Below are 22380 nucleotides of genomic sequence, written 5' to 3'. Positions count from 1 at the left end.
AAAGTAAAGAGAATTTACAAGAAAGTTGTTGGAAGGTAGGAAAAGTAAATCTGCATGAATGAACCCGGAACACACAGCTGATAGCACAGTCCAGCTGATGGCATTTGGGATTTCAGTGGAAGATTCTTTCCCTCAGAGGATAACAAGTACTTGCCTGTATTTCCTAGATGGTGGTCTTTACACCTGTAACAGTTTCTAATTTTATTTTAATTCTAATTTAATTTTATTTTATTCTAATTCTATTGGGCATCCCCATTTTACACAGATTGTGTGGCGATCCATCCTCCTGAATAGATAATCTCTAATGTGGCTGCAGTTTGGTTTGGTTTGGGGACTGACATGCCCTGGAGAACGCCAGCAGATAAACAGATAAAGGCTGAGCTGCTGTGGTTAAACCTGGAGATGTGGTTAAAGTTGAGGATGTAATGAGGGAAACCTTGTCTCTCTTGAGACTGTCCCTGAGACCACTGCTCCAGGATTTAGTATCAAACCACAGTCTGTATGCGGACTTTTATTTCCTTGAGACCTGCATTTAGGAAGGTGGTCTACTCTTTATATTTCAGTGAGTTTGCTCCTCTTCTGTGGTATTGTTAATTATTTCTTTAGTTTAAAAAAGATGCATGCATTGTTACCAAAGCTGACTTTTATTGTCTCTCATTTAACAGCTACCACTATGAAAACTTGATGAGATTTCCTGTTGAGTTTGGATTTTTTTTCCCCCATGTACAATGGGAAGCCACTAGAGGACTCGAAACAGGGGAGTAACATCTGATTTACATTTTAAAAAGATCACCTTGGCTGCCGAGCCAGCGATTGTGGAAGGGCAGGAGGGGAAGGGGGCGGGGGGGCGGTGTGTGCAAGTTAGAGGTTGTTGCAGGAGTCCAGCTGAACGACAATGCCGGCCTGGAGCGAGGGGTAGAAGTGGACACAGAGGGAAGTGGACGGGTTCAAGACGGGACTTGCTATGGACTGGACTGGGGACATGGTGACAGAAATGGAGGAACCAAAAATAAGCCCTAGTTTATTGCTTAAGCACCTGGGCAAGCGTTTGGCCATGTCAGGTTTGAGATGCCCATTAGGTTTGAGTAGATTTGAGGAGGCAAATTCATACAAGAGTCTGGAGCTTCGGGAAGGGAGAATGTTAGGGTTGGAGATGGAGTTATGAGCAACTGACATACAGTGTTAGAGCCAGGGGCCTCGACGGGATGATCTAAAGAATGTTAAGATAAGGAGAGGGGGCCCAGAACAGAACTCTGGGCATTTTAAAACCGCTAAGAAAGAGGCAGCTCGAGCTGTGACCAGAGCCGTCACGAAACACTCCGAATCCCCAACCGTGGCTTACGAGGACCAACGCCCTCTGACTGCGGCTTACCTCTCTACTTTCCTCTCGCTGCTCTTCTTACCACCAACTTCACAGAGGTCTTTGGGCCGTTTTTCAAATACGCCCAGTTCATTTCTTCCTTAGGAGCTTTACACCTGCTCTCCACCCTTCCCAAGGCTGGGTCTGATCAGAGCCCAGTTTACAAATATCACCTCCTTAATGTGTCCTTTCTGGACACCCAGTGTGAAGTAATCATTCACTCCCTCTCTAACCCGTTGCCCCATTTAAGTATCTATAGAGCACCTGTTCATTGAACTTTTTGTCCATTTCTGACTAGACTGAGCGCTCCATGAGGGCCAGGACCTCGCCCTCTCCTCACTGCTCATTTCCAACACCTGCGGTAGCACGGACGCCTCCCAGACTCAATGCGTGTGAATGAAGGCGAATGGATTCTCCTTCTAGCTCTACACACAAATTACAGAAGCTGCTGGATCTTTGTCTACATACCGAAGACAGGAAACTGTTGTCTGTTGAAATGGTAATTGCACTGCCGTTCATGAAAAAAAAATGAACCATTTTCAAGCATGAAAGTTAAACACACACACAAATTCACACTGCTTTGGACATTCTTTATTTTAAACATTGTGTCTTATACGAAAAAACATACTTACCTAGGGGAAAACACAACAAGGAAGATCTTTAAACACAAAAGCTTCTAGAAAGAAGCAGACCTGTTTTAGACTCTTTGGAAGCACAAAAGAAAAGCACAGGGTCCACGTGGCAATAGTGGTGGTGGTTGTGTACGCAAGGAGTTCCAAGTTCTTTTAAGGACCGAGACTCAATGTTCAGAAACCAAATTCTTTGTTCTTTCAGTGTAGCTGCTTCGTCATAGGCTGCAGGTCGTCCCGAAGCTGGGAGAGACCGCAAGAACACCTCGTTCAGCCTCTCCTGAGGCCAGAGTGCTGACCTGCCCACCCCCCTCTCGGGGTGGGGCGGGTGCCTCGCTCAGAGAATGTAGGCTCCTAACCCAGAGCTCTCTCCGTTAGGCCAGCTCTCGCTTCGCCCCTGAACTGTTTATAGAAATTTATCCAAAGGTCTTTTTCTCCTTTTTAGAAGGGTCATCCCGGCAATTAAATCCTGTCTAAAAATAGTATGCTGAACCCAGATTACTCAGCACACTGTCCTTCCTCCTCCTCTTTGCCGTTCCTGCCAGCTGCCTTAGGCCAGTCCTCTTCTCAGCCCTTTTCCCTCCCTGCCACAGAAGCTCAGGGCTTGGCTCTCCTCTAACTCCCAAGGGTCCCCAAAGCTCCCATCTGATCCCATAGCGAACACTTCCCAAATTTATCTCCTAGTCTGATCTTGTCATTGAATTTAGACGTGCAAATCCCATAGCTACTTAACATCTCCACTCTGGTACTTAATGGGCATCTCAAACAGTGTGTCAAACACTGAGTCCTTGCCTCTATTCCATGCATACGAAATTTGCCCCATCCCAGATTTCTCCATCTCAATAAGCTACAGCAATAGCTCAGGCCAAAGGCCTAAGATTCAGACCTGATTTCCTCTCCCTTCCTCTCGCCCAATTCCACGTCATGAACATGTCCTAGCGTCACTCTTGCTTTTGATCCATAGGTGCATGTAATTGAATTAATCATATTAATCATACTGATTCATAACATACTAATTGATTTGTTCATGATTCTCCTATTCATGTGTTCATGTACTTGCTTTTAATGACTAATGAACCCACCATCCAATCCAGGGTTGAGGGAACATTAACGATAACTTGCTTGTATACTTGTTCCTCCCAGCTCTGCCCCTTACTTCCTCCACATGCTGAGGTAACCCTATCCTGAACTTTGTGTTTCTCACTACCTTGTTTTTTTTAAAAAAAGTTTTGTCTTGTATATATGTATTCCTAAACAATTATTTAGTTTTTGTGCTTTATGAAGAAGTATTATGTCATGCGTAGTCTTCTGAGTTGGCTTTTTCACTCATTCTATGTTGTTATTGTCTTGCATGTAGCCCGTGTTTGTTCATTTTTGTCTGCCCTGTAATAGTTCATTGTTAGCATTCAACACTTTACCCTCCTATAGATGGGCATTTGAATTTTTTCCAGGACATTATTACCTATGTGTTCTGGGGTACTTTGTGCAAGTATTTCTCTTGAGAATATACCTAAAAGTAGAATTGCTGGGCCATGGGTATGTAAATGTTTAACTCTCACATGAATGTTTATTCACAGTTTTGGCCCATATGCATTTCCAATTCTTCAGAGACCTGTTTAAGTCTTTTTCCCCATTTTTTTTTTGTTAGGTTGTCTGTTTTCTTGCTTAATTTCTAGAATTTCTGTATATATTCTTGAGATTAACCTACTACTGGCTCTACGCTTTGCAAATACCTTCTTATAGTTTGTAGTTTGGCTTTAATATGTCTTGATGAACAGAACTTCTAAATCCACTTAAAATACAGCTCAACTGTTAGGATTAATTAACTTTTATGGTTTCTTTTGCTTCCAGCTTATTAAGTTGTTCTTAAAGTGCACAGGATTAGAAAGATTCACCTGTATTTTTGAAATATATTTCATCTATAATCTCAACTGTATTTACTACATCAGAAATTCTAAAGGTTCAGGTCATTTAAACTGTGTGTGTGACTGTGTGTGTGAGTGTGGGGTGTGTGTGTGTGAAGAGATCTTATATTTTCCCTTCCTTTGCCAGGTCCATTTAATTAAGAGTTCATCACTGATCTACCAGACCCACACATGCATGTAAAATTCATGAGATTCACATGTACATTTGGGTCATCTGCTTTGGGGCTGTTCTGCTCCACTGGCCACTTTGTCCATTATCTGCACTAACGTCACACACTCTTGAACACTTCAGCCTCATAAAAAGGCCTTCTGGTAGGGTAAGTCCCTCCCTTCTCTTCAAAGTGCCCCAGTCGTTCTTCATCCTTGACTCTGTCACAAACATTTCTAATCAGTTTGTCAAGTCCAGGAGGACGTTGGGATTTAGTTTGAAGATGCATTACATCTATGTATCAGTTTAGGAGAGAACTGACATTTACTGGATATTGTCTTTCTGCTCAAACATAGAAAACATTCCAGTCCTCTTTAATGCCTTGTTAGTAAAGTGTTACAGCCTTCTGCAGACTGATCTGGCGCACATTTGGTCAATTTGTTACTATGTACTTAAGAATTGTTTTTGCAATGGTTTGGTGTCTTTTTAAAAATTCTGCTAATTGTTTGTGGCTGGTGTACACAGCTACAATTCACAATTACATATTGATCCTGTATTTAGCCACCCAACAAAACTCTCCAGTTATGTCTAACATTTTCATGAAAGACTTTTTGGAGGTTGGGCAGTTTCCTAGGTAGACAATCATATTATCTGCAAATAATGAGATTTACTTCCTCCTTTCCAATAATGATACCTTCTTTTTCTCATCTTACTGCAATGACTAACATTTCTAGTACAATGTAAAATGGAAGTGAGAACAATGGTCTTCCTTGTCTCATTACTGACTTTAAAAAGAATGCATTTAATGTATTCCTCATTAAAATGGTGTTTATTTCAGGATTTTTGAAAGCCTTTACCAAGTTGCAAGGTACCCTTCCACTTGCAGATAGCTAAGAGTTATCACTAATGGGTGTTCTTATTAAATGTTTTTTTGCACCTACTGATCAATTGGTTTTCCACTTTTATTCTGTAAATGAATAAGACTTATAAATTTTCTAATATACCATCTTTGCCCTCCTGAAATGCCACTTGGTCAACATGTTACATTGTTTACTTTGCATATATATTCATGACTAAATGGGCCTATAATTTTGCTTTCTTGTATTGTCCGTATGTGGTTTTACTACCAAGGATATACTGGTTTTGATGTAGATGTATAATCTCTAGGAGAACATGTCCAATTAGAATAACCCACTTTATCTGATAAAACCATCTATCCCTAGAGTTTTCTTTACAGTTAGATTTCCATTTCCTTACTTTTACATTAATACTATTTAACAGAGCTTACTTAGGCTTCCGATTTGTTCTTTATCAAAATATAACATTTTCTAGAAATTTTTCCATTCTGCCTATATTTTAAATATCTATTGGCATGTTGTTCATAATATTCATGTTTAACATCTGTCGTTTATGTAGACCCCAACCCTTTTCATGCCTTATATGGTTTACTTGTGCATTTTCTTTTTCCCCAGGATAAACCGGCCCAAAATGTTTGTCTATTTTGTTAATCTTTTCAAAGTTATCTCACAGCTTTGCTGAGCCTGTACTGCAATCTTGTTTCCTCCACTTCTGCTCTTGACGCCTTTATTTTGTTCTTTTGTGACTTGACTGAACACTGAGCTCATTCTTAAAATACAAATACGGATTTAAGACGATAAATTTTCCCTTGAACCATTTTTTTTCTCTGCATCCTATATTGTGATATTCACTATTTGTCAGCCCTTAGCATTTTAAAACTTACTTCTATTTTCATCATTTATTATTACTATTTTCTTAAGTCTCCTTGGTGAACTCAATTTTTAGCATCACGTAGTAACCATCTCTCTCCCTAATAATGCCTTTGTCTTGATGTCTACTTTGTGCACTTTGTCCGGTAACAGTATAGCCACACAAGCTTTCTTTTGGTATTTTCCTGTTACCTAGTTTTTCAATTACAGCATACATTCAATACATTTTAGTTTCAAGTGTACAGCACAGTGGTTAGACATTTATATAATTTATGAAGCAATCCCCCCAATAAGTACCCACCTGGCACCACCGCTATTACAGTATCGTTGACTATATTCCCTGTGCTGCACTTTACCATGTTTCATCTCCCCATGACTGTTTTATAACTACCAATTTGTACTTCTTAATCCCTTCACCTTTTTTATCCTCCTGATATTTTTTGTTCATTTTAAACATTTCATGTCATTTATGCCTTGTCTATAAATATCTTAACCCAATTTGACTCTCATCTTACCATCTTAAAGTACTTTTAAAAAAATGTTTTTCGACAGCTTTGAGATATAATTCACATACCAGAGAAATTACCCTTTTAAGGTGTACAATTCAGTAGTTAAATCACCTTAACTTTTTCTTTCCCTGTCACACTATTTTTTTTCCTTTTCCTTCTAACAAGACAAGAATTTTATCTTCATGTTCTCTGGTCTCTTCCCACTCCCATGTGTCTATATTATAAAGTTATTGATATATTTTATTTTCTTAAGTCCTACTGTTTATGTATGCTTCTTAAAGTTATCAACAAACTTTCCCTAAATGTCTGATTACTTTTCTTCTCAAATCTCTTGTAGCATCTCCTAGACTCATTTCTCTTTATATTTAAGTGTTTTCTCCAAAGATGTTTTTAATTTCCATCTTTGTTGGAAAATCTGAAGCTTTGAAAGTCTGAGAACATTTTTATTATGCCCTCCCATTAGAATAACCATTTATCAGGACATAAAATTCTAGGTTCAAAGTCCTTTTCATGTTCAATTTCAGATTCTTGAGCTGGGCGTGCTAATCACTATTTCTACCATATTCTCAAATGTCCTTTTGTCAGTGGACTCCCACCCACCCTGGGGACTGAGTCTTCTGCCGGTTATGGTTGACTAAGCCTTTGAGACAGGACTGAACACAACACCATCTTCCCATACACTGCTGCTGTGAATAAATTGGTTCATCTCTTCTAGAGGGCAACTGGACAATAGAGATCAAAAGTTTTAAAATACACATATACCTTGCTTGACCCAACGCTTTTAATTCTAGGCATCTACATAAAGGAAATAACCCAACAATGTTCAAAGAAGTATACAAAAGGATACTTATTACAGAACTATAATGTGAAAAAAAAATTTAAACAACTTACTCTCCAAACACAATTAAATTATATTAACATCCTGCCCTGGCCGGTGTGGCTCAACTGGTTGGAGAGCTGTCCTGTAAACCGAAAGGCCATGGGTCTGATTCCCAGTCAGGGCACATGCCTAGGCTGCAGGTTTGGTCCCCTGTCAGGGCATGTACAGGAGTCATAGAGTCGATTTTTCTCTCATGCCCATGTTTCTCTCCCTCCCTCCTGCCCCCTCTTTCTAGAATCAGTAAGCGTGCCTTCAAGTGATAAAAAAAAAATTATATTATCCTATAATCAGAACCTCAGACTGATTAAGATGTATAGAAAAATACTTAAATTTTTAAAGTAAGAAAGTCTGCTTTTAGTTTTCAAACTATGTATCTGAAAGCTGAAAGTCTATTCTTCAAAAATATTAAGAGTAGCTTTATTTAGATGGAGAGATTGAGTTGTCATTTCTTCTTTTTGCTTTTCTATACTTACTATATTTCTACCATGGAACTCTTTCTTTTTATAAATAATTTTAATTAATAGTTTTTCCACATGATGTCAGTTTTACAAATTGGAACTTACAGATCAAGTGAGTCTGTGTATATTTTGCATGTACCATTCTTTCAGCCACACTCCTTCAAAGTTCCTTGAGCATACATCAAACTCCTTATTTATCTTTATATCCTTTCAATACCTATTACAGTGCTCAACATATATGAAGTATGGGCATATTACATCAACATGTTCAAGAATGCATTTCTGGGATAAAATGTGACTGTCCTCTATATAATTAATCACCATAATAAAGGGATTCTTTAAATTACAAAGAACGAAATGATTGAAACGGTCACTTTCAAACTTTTTAGCAGCAGAATTCTTTAAATCTTTTTTTTAATCCCAATATATAAAACAGACAAGAGTAGAGTTTTTCAAGTGGAGAGAAAGAGCTGACCCTGTCCACTCAGCCGTCTTCCTTGCCTCCCACAGGCTGCTGTGCAGTTTGAAAACCAATTCAATACATTCAGCTGACCTCATGTGCTATGTCAGAGCTAGAAGAGAAAGCAAAAACACATTCGATCTAATATTTGTTTATTTACCTTTTTTTTTTGCAACTATAAATTACAATCACTAGTACACCTGTAATTTTTTATAGTGTGTTCAACTAAAGAATAAGCAAAAACAGCATAGGTCAGTTTAAAAGAAATCACAGTACTTCTTGGTGTAAATTGCAAAAGAGGGGAAAAGTCTTGGGCCCAGACCTTGGAAATAAATATCAAGTAACCATAAAAATATTCAGCCATCTTCCAGGTATGCAGGGAGATTGTGCATGGTCCCAGGCAGAGGATCAGAGCTCCTCTTTGAAATATCCCAGCTTTGCCAGTGACATCTCTTTTCTCAACTGCATAACTTCCCAAAACATGTGATCAACTATACGAACAGAAAAGAGAGATACATAAATCATAAAATACCATCCTAATTATTTTTAATATGTTTCAATGAAAATCTAACATTAACTGAAAAGCTATTTGACATTTCCTAATGACAAACCTAATGCACCTGGACATTCTATTGCTATTTCACACAAACTTTTTCATATACTTGTGAGCATCCAAGTTTTCAATAAGCGGCATTCACCAGTTTGCCACAACTATTTATCAGATACATCCAGTAACTATCACTTTAGACCAACAGAAGGTAGACATTTCAGTGTCCTGAGTAAATAGCAAAGCTGTTGCCTTCATAAGTAATTACACTCAATTCTCAATTATGCAAGAGTTATTATCTAACTTCTGTATCTTCTTGCTCTAGTTACTACATCTTGGACATTTCACTTTTCATTAATACTAACAAGAGAGTGAAAAGGAAAACAAGAGACAGTCCAGAGAACTCAGTAACATTTTTTGTGCCTCATAGGGAGTTTTATATATAGCTCAAATTAGAAATAAAAATAAATGTAGAGGATGACCTGTACATATCCATTCTCTACATTTGTGAGCCCCCCTGTGAGTAGAAAAAAGATGGCTCTATAGACTTCTGGTCAAGATGGTAGTGTAGGCAGACATGGCGCACCTCTTCACAAAACCACATCAAAATTACAGCTAAAATATAGAACAACCATCACTCAGAACTGTCAGAAATCAAGTTGAATGGAAGTATGACAACTATGGAATTAAAGAAACCACATCCAGTCTGACTGGTAGGAGAGGTGGAGAAGCGGAACAGGCTGGTCCCACACCCACGTGTGGTGGATAAAAACTTGGGAGGGGTATTTTGGAATCCAGGAGTCCCAGCCCCACACCAGGCCCCCCAACCCAGGGTGCCAGTGCCAGGAAGATAAGACTCCACAACTACTGGCTGCAAAAACCAGCAGGGATGGAGTCTGTGGAGGAAATTTCTGGGGCCCCAAGCAGTTCTTCTTAAAGAACCCACAGATATTCACCTACTCAGACTCACTCCTTTCTGAGCTCCAGCAGCAGAGTAGCAGCTTGAAAGGCACCAGGGACATACTGGGAGAAACTGATGTCTCTGGCATCAAGGCAAGCAGAGGACATGGTCCCTTTTCTAAACCTTCCTCCCACAGAGTCACAGAGCCAGCAGGCTGGTGCCATATCTGAGACTCCATCAACCTGGCTAACAATGTTTGACCTGCCTTGGAGGTTCCCCAGAGACTCTCCCCAACTCAACTTATGGGCCCACCCAAGCCGCTCTTCCATATGAATGGCTGGTCTTGGCTCATGCTGCAAATCTTCCTAAATCCTCTCAAACAAGCAACAACTGCCCTCAGTGAGCCCCAGGCCCAGCACTAGCAGCAGCCAGCCTAGATTGACAGCGTGGCTTCACCTGGGAATCTCCAAGCCCAGCACAAGTAGCAGCCATCTCAGATTGCTTTACAGTTCAGGCAGAGAGGCTCCAGGCAAAACACAGTTGGGGGCTGACCTTGGCCTACACCACCTGGGAAACCCCAGAGCCTGCGCACCCAGTGGACAGCGACAGACCACGTTGGAGCACCACCACCCTGCCCCTGCACAGCTGATCCTCCACAGAGGGCACAGGGCCATGGTAACTGGTCACAGCCAATCCTTGCAGCTGATCAACTGGGGTAAATTTCTCCCATTGATCGGCCAACAGCAACCAAGGCTCAACTACATGAGGAGGGTGTACTCAGCCCACATGAAGGGGGCACCTTGAGTACTCAGCTTGGGTGATAGGGGAGGCTCTGCCACTGGACCCTACAGGACACCTACTACATTAGGCCACACGACCAAGACAGGGAGTCAAAGAAGCTCTACTTAATATATAGAAACAAACACAGGGAGGCTGCCAGAACAAGGAGACAAAGAAACATGGCCCAAATGAAAGAACAGATAAAAACTCAAGAAAAAAGGCTAAACAAAATGGAGATAAGCAATCTATGAGATGCAGAATTCAAAAAAACTGGTTATAAGGATGCTCAAGGAACTTAGAGAGGACTTTAACAGCATAAAAAAGACCCAGTCAGAAATGAAGGATATGCTAACTGAAATAAAGAACAATTTACAGGGAAACAACAGTAGAGTGGATGAAGCCAAGAATCAAATCAATGATTTGGAACATAAAGGACAAAAATACAACCAATCAGAACAAGAAGAAAATGGAATCCAGAAAAATGAAGAGAGTGTAAGCAGCCTTTGTGACATCAAGAGGTCCAACATTCACATCATAGGGGCACCAGAAGGAGAGAGAAAGAGCACGAAATTGCATATCTGTTTGAAAAAATAATGAAAGAAAACTTCCCCAATTTAGTGAATGAAATAGACATGCAAGTCTAGGAAGCACAGAGAGTCTCAAACAAGATGGATGCACAGAGGCCCAGTCCAAGACACATCATAATTAAAATGTCAAAGGTTAAAGATAAAGAGAGAATCTTAAAAGCAGCAAGAGAAAAGAAATTAGTTACCTACAGGGGAGTTCCCATAAGACTGTCAGCTGATTTCTTAAAAGAAACTTTACAGAAGGGACTGGCAAGACATATTCAAAGTCATGAAAAGCAGGGACCTACAGCCAAGATTGCTCTACCCAGCAAAGCTCTCATTTAGAATCAAAGGGCAGATAAAGAGCTTCCCAGAAAATAAAAGCTAAAGGAGTTCATCATCACTAAGCCATTATTATATGAAATGTTAAAGGGACTTATTTAAGAAAAAGAAGAAGATCAAAACTAGGAACAAAAATATAGCAAAAATACGTATCTATCAACAGTTGAATCTAAAAAACAAACTAAGCAAACGAGAAAAAGCAGAGATGGAATCATGGAGACTGAGGCCATTTGATATTGTCAGATGGGAGGGCGATGTCGGGGAATGGGTGGAGAGGTGAGGGGGTTAAGACGTACAAATAGGTAGTTACAGAATAGCCATTGGGATGTAAAGTACAGTATAGGACATGGAGTAGCCAAAAAACGTATATGCATGGCCCATGGACATGAACAATGGTGGGGTGACTGCTTGAGGAAGTCGGGGGCGCTGGGGGAAGGGAGGCAAGGGGGGGAAAGGCAGGACAACCGTAACAGCATAATCAATAAAATATAATTTAAAAATATTACACAAAAAAGATGGCTCTATATTTTAGATAATAAAATGTCTTCATCTGACATATGATCAGTTAGACTGATTTAGATCAGTGCTTCTCAACCAGGGCAGATTTTATCCCCAGGGGTTCACTTGGCAACATCTGGATACATTTTTCATTCCTACCAAGCAGTGAGTAGAGCCCAGAGAAACTGTTAAACATCCTACAATGTAAAAGAGAGTCCCCCCACAACTAGGAATTATCCAGCTTAAAATGTTATAGTGCAACGGCTGAGAAATCTTGCTTTGAATTTAGCTGCCCTAAATTCTTTTTGGCATATGCACAGGCAATGAAAAATTTTCACATTAAAAATATGTATTTACTACAAACCCACACTATATGATGTACATCTAACAATGTCAAGAGAAAGAGTGGTGGAAACCAGAGAAGAAATGACTTTTTTCACCAACACACCACCATCACTCATGATTCTTTCTATTTACAGAACGTAAGTTATCTTTCCGCCTCCCTTCCCTACAAAAACATCGTTTTAATAAGGAGAAAAAATATGCTTGACAATTTAACATAACATAAATCATCTGTTCCCCAGCTTAAATCATATTATCCACCAACAGGATTCAAAAAGACTTCAATTTTATTGAAGTCATATAAAGTATTGTATAGTTTAAAGAAAGACTACTTTTATGCTACACAGCTTTTGAAATTCAACGTTAATTAGAGACAGATTTCACCTTTATTCTTTTAGGCATTGAAACCTAATTATATGGGATTCTAAATAAGTATGACTGTTTTCAATATACCAGAGCTTAAGAAATGTTCAGCTAAGTTTTTACAGGCATGACTATGCCACAGAATTAAGACTCACTGGTTTCCTAATTGAAAGACAGAAGGCTTCTATTATTTTTAAGTATAAGAAAAAAAAAAGAATATTTTCAGTGTCTAAAAAACATACAAACAGGAAAACTTCCCACAACTTCCAGTACAAAACCGGCAGGGACCTGCCCTGCCCAGTATCTGTTATTCCTGTTCTGAGAGTCATGCGCATCACGAAGCCTGGCTTCGGCGCTCTCGGGCTGCAGCTGCTTTCCTGCCTCGTGCTGCAGACACTCAGCTATGAAACCACTTGCATGAGGCTGGCTCTCCCGGATGTCTCATCTGCGTGTGTCTGCTGCTTTATAACACCGTAATCTTTACTCCACTCAGAATTACCCTCATGGCTCTTTTATTAATTCTCATGTGAAAACAGAAAACACAGAGAAGAATTTTTAGCTCCGTGTGGTTTTCACCAATTACAATACCTCTGACCGTGTCTAGAGCGTGCTCATTTTTCTCTCTTAAGGAGTAAATTCAATGAGCTTTGTACTCACCTCACACGTATCATCTGGTTTATCACATGTCTTAAGAGTTAAAACTGATTTTGCTTAAAACTCAAAATCAGAGTAAAATGAGGCAAGTGTAAGGATTAAACACAATGTCTAAAGAGACATTTCTTTCCAAATTCTCCACACACTTTATTGGAACTATAAAAGAGACTCAATAAAAATATACCAATAATAAAGTTTTCTTAAGCATTACTACTATGACCTATACTATTTACTGGATTTTACGCAGATGTTTTACAAGGAATTAAGAACACTCACCGTCCTGCTGTTTCACAAGTCCCTGCTGAATATAGCGAATGTATGTAAAAAAGTTACACACAGAAGTGATCTAAGCCAAAAGAAAAAAATGTTATAAATAATTAAATGTCTTATATAACAGTAAACTTTATTAAAATTCATGATTAAGTTACTTACCCTGTATCTACAAAAAGGAGAAATATAATAATAGTTGCTTGAGTCTCCTAATTTAATTCTGTGTTTACAGGACTTACTCTGGCCAGTAAGAGCACATTTTCTGTAAAATAATGATACATTTCAGTTTTTTGAAATTAAAGGCATTTTGCCCCTACCTTCTGTACAAGCTGAAGACAACTAATAAATATTTGAGACCCTGCTCTGTACCAGGCTCTGTTTTAGATGCCGGGCTACCATGATAAAAAAAAAAAAAAAAGACAAGAGTCCCTCCCCTTTTGAGGTTAACATTCTAATGTAAGCTTAACAGCATAACCTTAACCATGGTTCTAGAAACAGAAACGAAATGTTTTAAATATATGTCCTATCCGGGAGCAAATTTACCAAAGAGTCATCTGACACAGGGAAGCTCTTAGCTTTCCATCAGGACTTCCAACTTCTTCCTGAGTTGGAGAAAACCTCATGAGGATTATTCAGGTCTCAAAATATGTTACTAATTGCTTTCAAGATAGTAGCTTCCAGATAAGGTACTTTTTGGTGTATTTTTGTTGGTTTACACGCATTTAATATGGTACCTAGGCCTAAGAAATACAAAGGAATAAGCCACCTTACAAAAATACTGAGTCTTAACAATTATATAAAGGTACACTACGTTTAGACATACCATCCTTTCTATTTACATACTTTAAAATCTAAAATTTGGTACAAGGGCCTTCTGGTTGGAATTAGGCTACACGCCTCTTGAGGGTAGGGACTAAATTGTAGTCATATTTAAATGCCTGGCACCAAGCCCGTTCCTGGATGTTGGTTAAGAGACAGACCACCTGTCACTCACTCTACTGCTCAGGATGAAGCTGACTTGTCTATCAGGCGGACCGGCAGCAGCCCAGCCGTCACTCTAGTAAGTTAAGAGTTTGGTTGAATACAACTCCCACTCCCTATCAATGCAAATTAGTGTAGCTCCAAGTAAAATCAAGTGGCCAATAGCGTTTAATATGACATTACAAATTAAATAGTAAAAAATTAAATGAACATTAAATTTCCACTATACTTATAAGAAATATGACACAAATGTGCCTCTATATTAAGAAAACACATGGAAAATGTGTATTTAACACAGGATAATTTTGAAGATGGCCATCCCAGTCACAAAATAATTTTTGTCTTTTCAAAGAAATTTTGCCTCACTGTTCCTTTATTAACAAATTCCTTTAATGATCTGTAACAATATTTTTGAAACATACTAAACTACTAACTCAGGAAAGATAGAAGATCAAGAAATTTAGAGAACAAGTGTTGTAAGTCTTTGGAACTTCCAAAAGTATAATTTACACAAGAGAAAAAAAGTACCATCAAACTGATAAAAATCAATTTATACACTCTCCTTCTGGAAACAAGATTACACCTGTTTGTCTACTATTTTGTCTCATTTTGAAAGGATCTGCTAAAGTGATTTTAAATATCAATTTTTTAAATAATAAAAAGTGTTCAAGTTGTCTCATTTTTAAAGCCTTCTGAAAACTGTCACAGCCAACGTATTTCATTTGAGCTGGGATTCAATGCTAAGTCTTCTGACCTCCAACTCCCATGTTCTGTTGCCATTCTACACTCCTCGGAGTCTGTTAGCAGCTCTAGTCCCAAGGTTTCAAACCCTTCCTTGCCATTTTCACCTGGGATGTCGAAATGGTTAAATCCAGACCTACCATCTTTCCAAAAGCAGAGTCCTTCCTATTAATTTCCAAAATGCCACATCTCAAGAGTCATCTTTAACTTGTCTATGACCATCCCTCCATCCAAATCTAATGGTCTCCTACATTTTCTTTTGATTTGTCACATCTTTCCTCTCCATACACTTGCCCCTCTCTGAACACATTGTTTCCTTGTTTCTAGGCTTTCAATCATATGTACTCTTTTTCTATCCAAATTCTCCCCAGCCTTCAAAACCCTGGATCAAATCTCCCTCCCTCCGAAAACAGTCCCTGATCACCGCCACTGGACTATCTTCCTCAAAACTCCCGCAGCGCTCGGCCACTCCGTAGAGGCTATCTTCGCAACCTGGTCCACGACAACCCGGGCCAGCGCCGTGCTTCACATTTCGGGAAAGAGGACGATAGCATCTTAAAGTGTATTTTCCACACAATATGCACTTAAAACAAAAAATGGGTTTCTGGCCCGATTCCCACAAGCACAACATCCTTGAACTATGTCAACTGTTCCCTGGCCCTAATCTATATAATTACTTGACTAAGATACTACATAAATCCACTTTTAACTGATCCCCACATTTGTCATATATTTGCACATGTATATGTGATATATTATACAAGTACAAATTTAACATTTTACAATTAAAAACTACTATATGCTATATTTAAAATATGCTATAACACAAACCTTAAAAGCATGAAAACTGCCAGCACTAATGATCAGGATGAAAATACTTGGAGGTTTGTGGAGTAGAATTTAAGAATGTAAACACCTTCCCCAGCTTCAGAGGACACTGTGCTACAGGTGTTCCTGAGCTGGAGTGCAGGGCAGGACACGACTCTAGGTGGGTTATGTGGCCACAGAGCAAAGGCATGACCAAGTCCCTCCACAAATGATTACCCAAATACCAACACTATCTGATCCTACTGAGAACATAATTTGCATTAGCAGGAAAGGAAAAATCAGACAACTCCCACAGCAGGCTTTCTAACACAGACCTATAGTGAATCTCAATCAGCTGTTTCCTCTTCTGTTCTCAAAATGACTCAGACAAGAGTCACTTACTGCCTTCTGTGAGCTCTCTTGGGCCTTCCAGTCCCCTCCGTCAATTAAGTTCTAAACCACTAACTAGGCAGCTTCCTCAAAATCTTTCCTGTTCACTTACTGGTTAACCAGCTGTGCCAAAGGTTTTAGGTACTGTTAATTTCAGGCTTTCTTCCTCCTAGGTATGAACTGAAAAGAATCTGTCCTGCTATCAAATGTGGAGTCTCACCTCTAAAGATTTATAATTGCCAAGCATCTCTCACAGGCAAAGAAAGAACCGATTATTTCCCAAAGTGAGAATCCTTTATTATGACAGTATGAAAGGAGAAGGCTAATTAAGTAAGTCTTTTATTACCCAAGTCTTCTTGGTACCTGTTTTCATGTCTGATAAGACTTGGTCTAAATCACTGTATTCCCAACTAATTTTGCTGGTTATCCTTGGGAATAAATACTTTATACAAAAACCAAGGACACACAGTTACACATATATGTGTACCAAACAAATATTCTGCTTATGACCCAGTAAAGGGAATTCATCATCAACTAATGGGTCATAATACGTGGTTCAAAGAAAGAGTTTCTAATATCTGTTCTACCTGGATCCCTAATTAAAAAGCGCTCTCCGTTGACTCTGATTTGAAATGCTATATCCCACACTGTCTGCAGATTTGTGCTTGAGCTGCCCAGACTCTAAACAGAAAACTGACAAGAAATTTAACCACATTTAAAACTGGAAAAATTAAATAATTACAACACATGAAAATTTTAAAACTCAGTATCTTCCACAAGACATGGCTTTGAAAACATACTTTGGTCCTCCACATTCGACTGCAGAAGCTTTCACGAATCGAATAGGCTGTAATCCCACTGGCTCAATACTTAGAGTATTGTTTTCCACAGCCTCCAAAACAGCTGAAGCCAACTTAAAAACAAACAAACAAAAAGTATTAGACACTGTGCTGGCAGAAAAATACCAAATTTGTATTCTACAGTAATCTGACTTTTAAAAATCCTTTCCCAAAATCCCACTAGCTTGGCCATAGCCAATGGAAAAAAAGGAAACCATGTAATCTTGATTTGAATTCTTTTATGATTCAAACATTGCTATGAAATGCAATTCAGTTACAGCTAAACAATTTTTCTCATTATCTAGAAGAAGATTAAAGGCATTAATTTCAATCTCTGTTCAACCTTACCCATCACTAACATACACTGTTAGTGCAACTTCAAAATGAGTATCTCAATGCCTTATTTTGTTAAATATATGCAATATATTTAATACTGGTCATTCATAACAACAATCTATACTAATTATAGCTATATATTTTTTCAACTTGCATTTATGTCTACAAAATAATTAACAAAATTATTGAATATTAAGTGCCCAGATGGAGATGGTAACAACTGCTAAAGAAAAGATGATACAGGCAAACTACTTCAGTCAGGCTAAGTTACTAATACTGAATAGCCTACCTAAAACCAGGCACAGAGAGAGCTACAATGAATAACAAGTGTTTTATTGCTCATCTTAACTTCTCCTTACAAGTAATGTTACCATTAAATCCTCTAAAGACTTAATAGACTTTTAGGATTAACTATCTTAAACACCGGTTGACAGGATATTTATAGACAAACCTTCCACCTGTAAGAGCAAATTAAAATCATGATCTTTTTATTTATCTACTTAATTCACCTCATTTAACAATCCTATGTCATAGGCAAGAAAGACATCCCCCCCCCCATTTTAAAAATGAGGAAACTAAATATAATTTTTTATTACATACAGAGAAATCCAACAAACACCTTAGACTGTAGAACTTCCCTTATGCTGTGCCCTGGTCTGAGAATCAAGAATAAAGCCAACCCCCAACACATACTGAATACTTCACTGCAGTGCAATACACACTTCTGTGTGAATGATTCTCTGCTCAAGTAGAAAAGGTGCACAGTACCTGAATGCCAAGAAATTATAGTCCTAATATGGAACAGGAAAAATGGTAAATATGACATTTTATAATAACTTATTTATGTAAGAAACATTAAAATATATAACATGATTTAGTGAAAGGTATAGGAGCGACTCTAATGTATTCCTATTAAAAAAAATTTTAATTACCTCACTTTTTGAGAATGTTAAACATGGAAATATGTCTTCCTGATAGATTTTGTCTAAGAAAGGACATGTTCTGTCCATTGTGGGCTCATCCTTCCAAGATCTGAATTCATTATACAGAGATAAGTCAGCCTGACAAACCAAAACAAACAAACAAAAATAACTTTTTAAAAAGTACAAATATAAAATTACTTTATAAACATTACTGAAAAAGAAATACTCTTCATTTAAAATAATAAATTGAACCATTCTTGATTAGTTGTAATACTTGGTGGCAATTTTTCTTTTTAAAAAATTCAAACTCCTGATGACTGACTTATTGGCCCTTCTCAATGTATGCACTACGGTATTAAATGATGCAACTATTATCCCTCCTAAAAATTAACGTGGAGTTCCTCTTCAGACACATGTGCATACTGTTCTGAATATAAAAAAATAATGACAAGTCTTTACTGAAAATAGTCAAAAACTAATTTGGACCCACGTTAATTAAATAAAGTGTTTGAATAAACTGACATTGACTAAATTGTAAAACCAAAAGTCTGGAGCTAAAAATGATACTAATTGTTCTACCACTACCTGAAGGCATTTCCAAAGGAATTTCCAAAATGTTTCTTGTATAAGCAGCAAGACTTAAAAGAAGTACACATATAAGCCTCCTAAATTGCTTATCTTAAAATATGACACTAATTTAGATTTTTTTGGCATATGAACATCCATAACCACCAACTGAATTATCAACAATAATCCAGGTTGGCATCAGCCTTCCTATTCATTCTTCCAGCTGTCCCTCTTTCCCTTTTAACTAGTTTTCCCTAAGTACCCTTCCCTACAGATTCCCTAGCTGAGCTCAATACCACCTGTCAACATCCAAAGCTGTACCGAGGCCCAGTCACCCCCACAGGGTAACGGCCCTCACCCTCCTGCAGTTCCAAGGTGCTGTTACTCAGAAGCCCTGGGTTCGCTCTGACTGAGGCACTAACAACAGCTATGGCCTCTGAGAAAGCCTCATCAGGTGCGCGGGTGGTCTACACGAAAGGAACAAAAGGCTGAGTGCGCCTAACCTTTCCTACAGGCTTGCTGAGAGAGATAAAGTAAGTTGTCCAAGGCTACAGAGCAAGAAACTACTGAAAGTTCCAATTCACATCTAAGTGACTTGATCTCAAAGCCTTGCATAATGCATGTGGGTGTGCGTGCACTCACACATTTTAAATGTTGCAAATGTCATGACTGAATGTCTGCACCACATTTTCTACAGAAACATGAATATGATCTCTTTTCTTTTAGACTGTTGTATCTTTTATTAAGACTTACACAGGTCAAATTTATGTCTTTCCTTTGTCTAATAAAACTTTTTAACACTTTTTTCACAAAACAGAATACAGTATACAGCTGGAAAGCAAAAGAGTATTAAAAGTTATATGCTGTCTATTCATATTTTAAGGGATTTCATTAACTAAAAATGAAACTTTAACTTTAAAATGTTCCATGAGAAAACATTTAGATTTTGTTATTGGAAATAGTAGGAAAAAAGGTACATAATTATACACACTGAGAAACCATAGCAAAAATACAAGTCATACAAAGCCATTAAAAATGCTAAATTCAAAGAAATTAAAATTATGACTAAAAAAAGTTTCCTAAATATTTAACAGAACTAATGTGAATTTTATATTTTGTCACAGTCAGATCTGACCAAGTGTTGAATTTCTAACAGTATCTTTAATAATAACTAAACAAAGTGCAATTCAATTAAAATAGTAATGACCTCAGTTATTTAGTTTACTTAAGTCTTGGCCTCCATGTAAAAATTTAACTGAATGAGCTCACATGGCCTCTTAAAAGATTAATGGGCTTGATTCGACAATGTAAAATATAGCTTTTAAGAAAAAACAGCGGGGGGCGGGGACTGCTCCATAAATTATTGATTAATCCCCTCAGAAATGCATTCTCTTCACCTGTAATGACTAAGTAAAAAATACTTCACAATTATACAATTTTTACTCAAAACTGCTCAAAATAGTTCCACATTATCTCAGTTATCATATTTTTTAAAATTATAAGCCTTCCATTAGTTCTATTTTCTTGTTGCTTAATTATCTGAATCAGCTCTAGGACTCCTCTTACTCTGACTCCTTTAACTCTACTTCTCCCAGGATTTAAGTAAAAGCAACACACTGTTCTTTAAGAAGTCACCTTATTTTCACACATTTCTTACATGGATATTTTGTCAGAGCACCCTAGCAATAAATCTTAACTAGCCAGATCAGTAAACCCACCCGCTCTCCTTTATGCAAATACATGACAGTTAGCTCCCTAAATGAAATATCGAGATTAAGAAACTTACCAAGTTTCCAGCAGATACTCCAAGGTCAGTCAGGTAGAGAATGGAACTGAAGAATCCCTGAAAGCAGCCAGCTCTAGATTAAGCCTCCCCCATCTTAATATTGCTAAAAATTTGCTGGCAAAAATCATAACTGACACCTCAGTGATGAGAATAAATAAGCATCAACAGAGTCAGAGGGGACAGTCCTTGAGGAGTTACCTCTTTGCAGTCTTTTACAATTGGCTGTATCACATTGAGCTCCTGATGACTGCCACTCATAGCACTGCTTGTACTTTTATTTCTTGTATGTCCCTTTTTAAAAGGGGCCTTTCCTCCTGGCAGAGGCTCTTGCGTAGGTGATGTTGGCGAGCTGGACAATACAAGTGTCTTCAATGCAGCTACTTCAGCCTGAAGTACATCAATCTTGAGAAGCAATCAACATAGTCACATATACTAAATACATGGAATGACAGATGCAGCTAAAGGTGAGCAATTTTGTCAAAACACGTCCCTTTCAAAGATAAAATAAAATTTTGATTTGTATTTTCCATGGAGTAATAAAAGGACAGTAAAATTGAGTTTTCTGACGTTTCCACATGGTAGGTTCAGCTGCTATTCACAATGTCTAGTGAAATTTTAAAATTATCATAATGTCTAACATTTATTTGAATTTTAAAAACCTCCAAAATAAAATAGCTTATCGTTAGATGTAGTTCATTCCTAAAACAGTAAACTCTAACAACATTTCAGTAGCTTTTTTCAGTGCATTAAGAGAATAAATATTAACTTTAAAATGATTATATAATCCTTTTGATAATACATGTGATTCACAAGCTTTGAATCAATTGGTTCTAATATAAATGGACATCAAATATTCGATATTATCTACCTAGTAGCTTTTTTCTCCTTTATAGTTTCCAAATCTTCTAAAAAGCACTACATTTATAATCAGAACAAAATCCACTGTTATGGTATCTTTAAGTCATTAATCACTAAGCAACAGGAGGAAGGTCAATCTGGTGGCAGCCACGGCAGGGGGTCGGGGAGTCCAATGGCTGCGAAGGGCAGCCCGGCCTGCGGGGCCGCTGAGTGCACGGGCAGCCTCGCACTACGCCAGGGCACGATCCCGGGGCCCTATCCCGAGCCCCAGAAGAATGAGCTGCGGCTGCCAAGAAGTGTCATATGCGGATGGAAGACGACGAGCAGGACCCGGATGATGGCACGGGCTATGGCGACGACCCAGCTCTGTGACCACTCACAGCACCAGAGGAACCCACGGGGTGACCGGGATCACCCAGGCCTCAGACTGAACGGGAGTGGACCAATTCACTGGGACCTAGATGTGTATATTAGGAACCATGTGGACACGTCCCCCACACCTGTTTCTTGGAATCTCATGTGTAAGCACCTCTTCAGCTTTGTAGCCTTCGTGCTATTCATGTCTTGGGTCAGGGAGACTACCCCTCCCCCCCGCCCAAGGGGCTGAAGCAGCATCCTTAGAATAATCTGCACCTGGAACAAGGCAGCGATCCCGCCGAAGAACCTGCGCAGGTGGTTCACTATGAAATCTGGGAGTTTTCATGGGCTTTATGCCCCCTAATTGACTCCCTCATTCTTAGAGATTTAGCCTTAATCTAATCCCTAATAAAACAGCGTTGCGGTTAAAAACAAT

At 38.5% G+C, this 22380-nt stretch overlaps 1 protein-coding gene across 1 annotated transcript in view; it reads right to left on the bottom strand.

Annotated features, from left to right (window-relative positions):
• Positions 1-8009: 8009 nt before the first annotated feature.
• The window catches only part of RAB3IP (RAB3A interacting protein), a 50736-nt gene continuing 36365 nt past the window's right edge, over positions 8010-22380 (bottom strand). Inside the window, exons 6-11 of the mRNA XM_054580099.1 lie at positions 20928-21131; positions 18386-18514; positions 17079-17191; positions 13522-13621; positions 13366-13435; positions 8010-8587 (exon numbers count right to left, since the gene is read on the bottom strand). Coding sequence (XP_054436074.1) covers positions 8505-8587; positions 13366-13435; positions 13522-13621; positions 17079-17191; positions 18386-18514; positions 20928-21131 — 699 coding nt within the window. The 3' untranslated portion in view covers positions 8010-8504. The remainder of the gene's footprint in view (positions 8588-13365; positions 13436-13521; positions 13622-17078; positions 17192-18385; positions 18515-20927; positions 21132-22380) is intronic.

This window comes from Pteronotus mesoamericanus, unplaced genomic scaffold, assembly GCF_021234165.1.
Source record: "Pteronotus mesoamericanus isolate MK-2021 breed Mesoamerican mustached bat unplaced genomic scaffold, CSHL_Meso_final contig_56, whole genome shotgun sequence".
Taxonomy (NCBI): Eukaryota; Metazoa; Chordata; class Mammalia; order Chiroptera; family Mormoopidae; genus Pteronotus; species Pteronotus mesoamericanus.
Note: the sequence above shows the minus strand (reverse complement) of the source record. Positions and strands in the feature narration are given on the sequence as shown.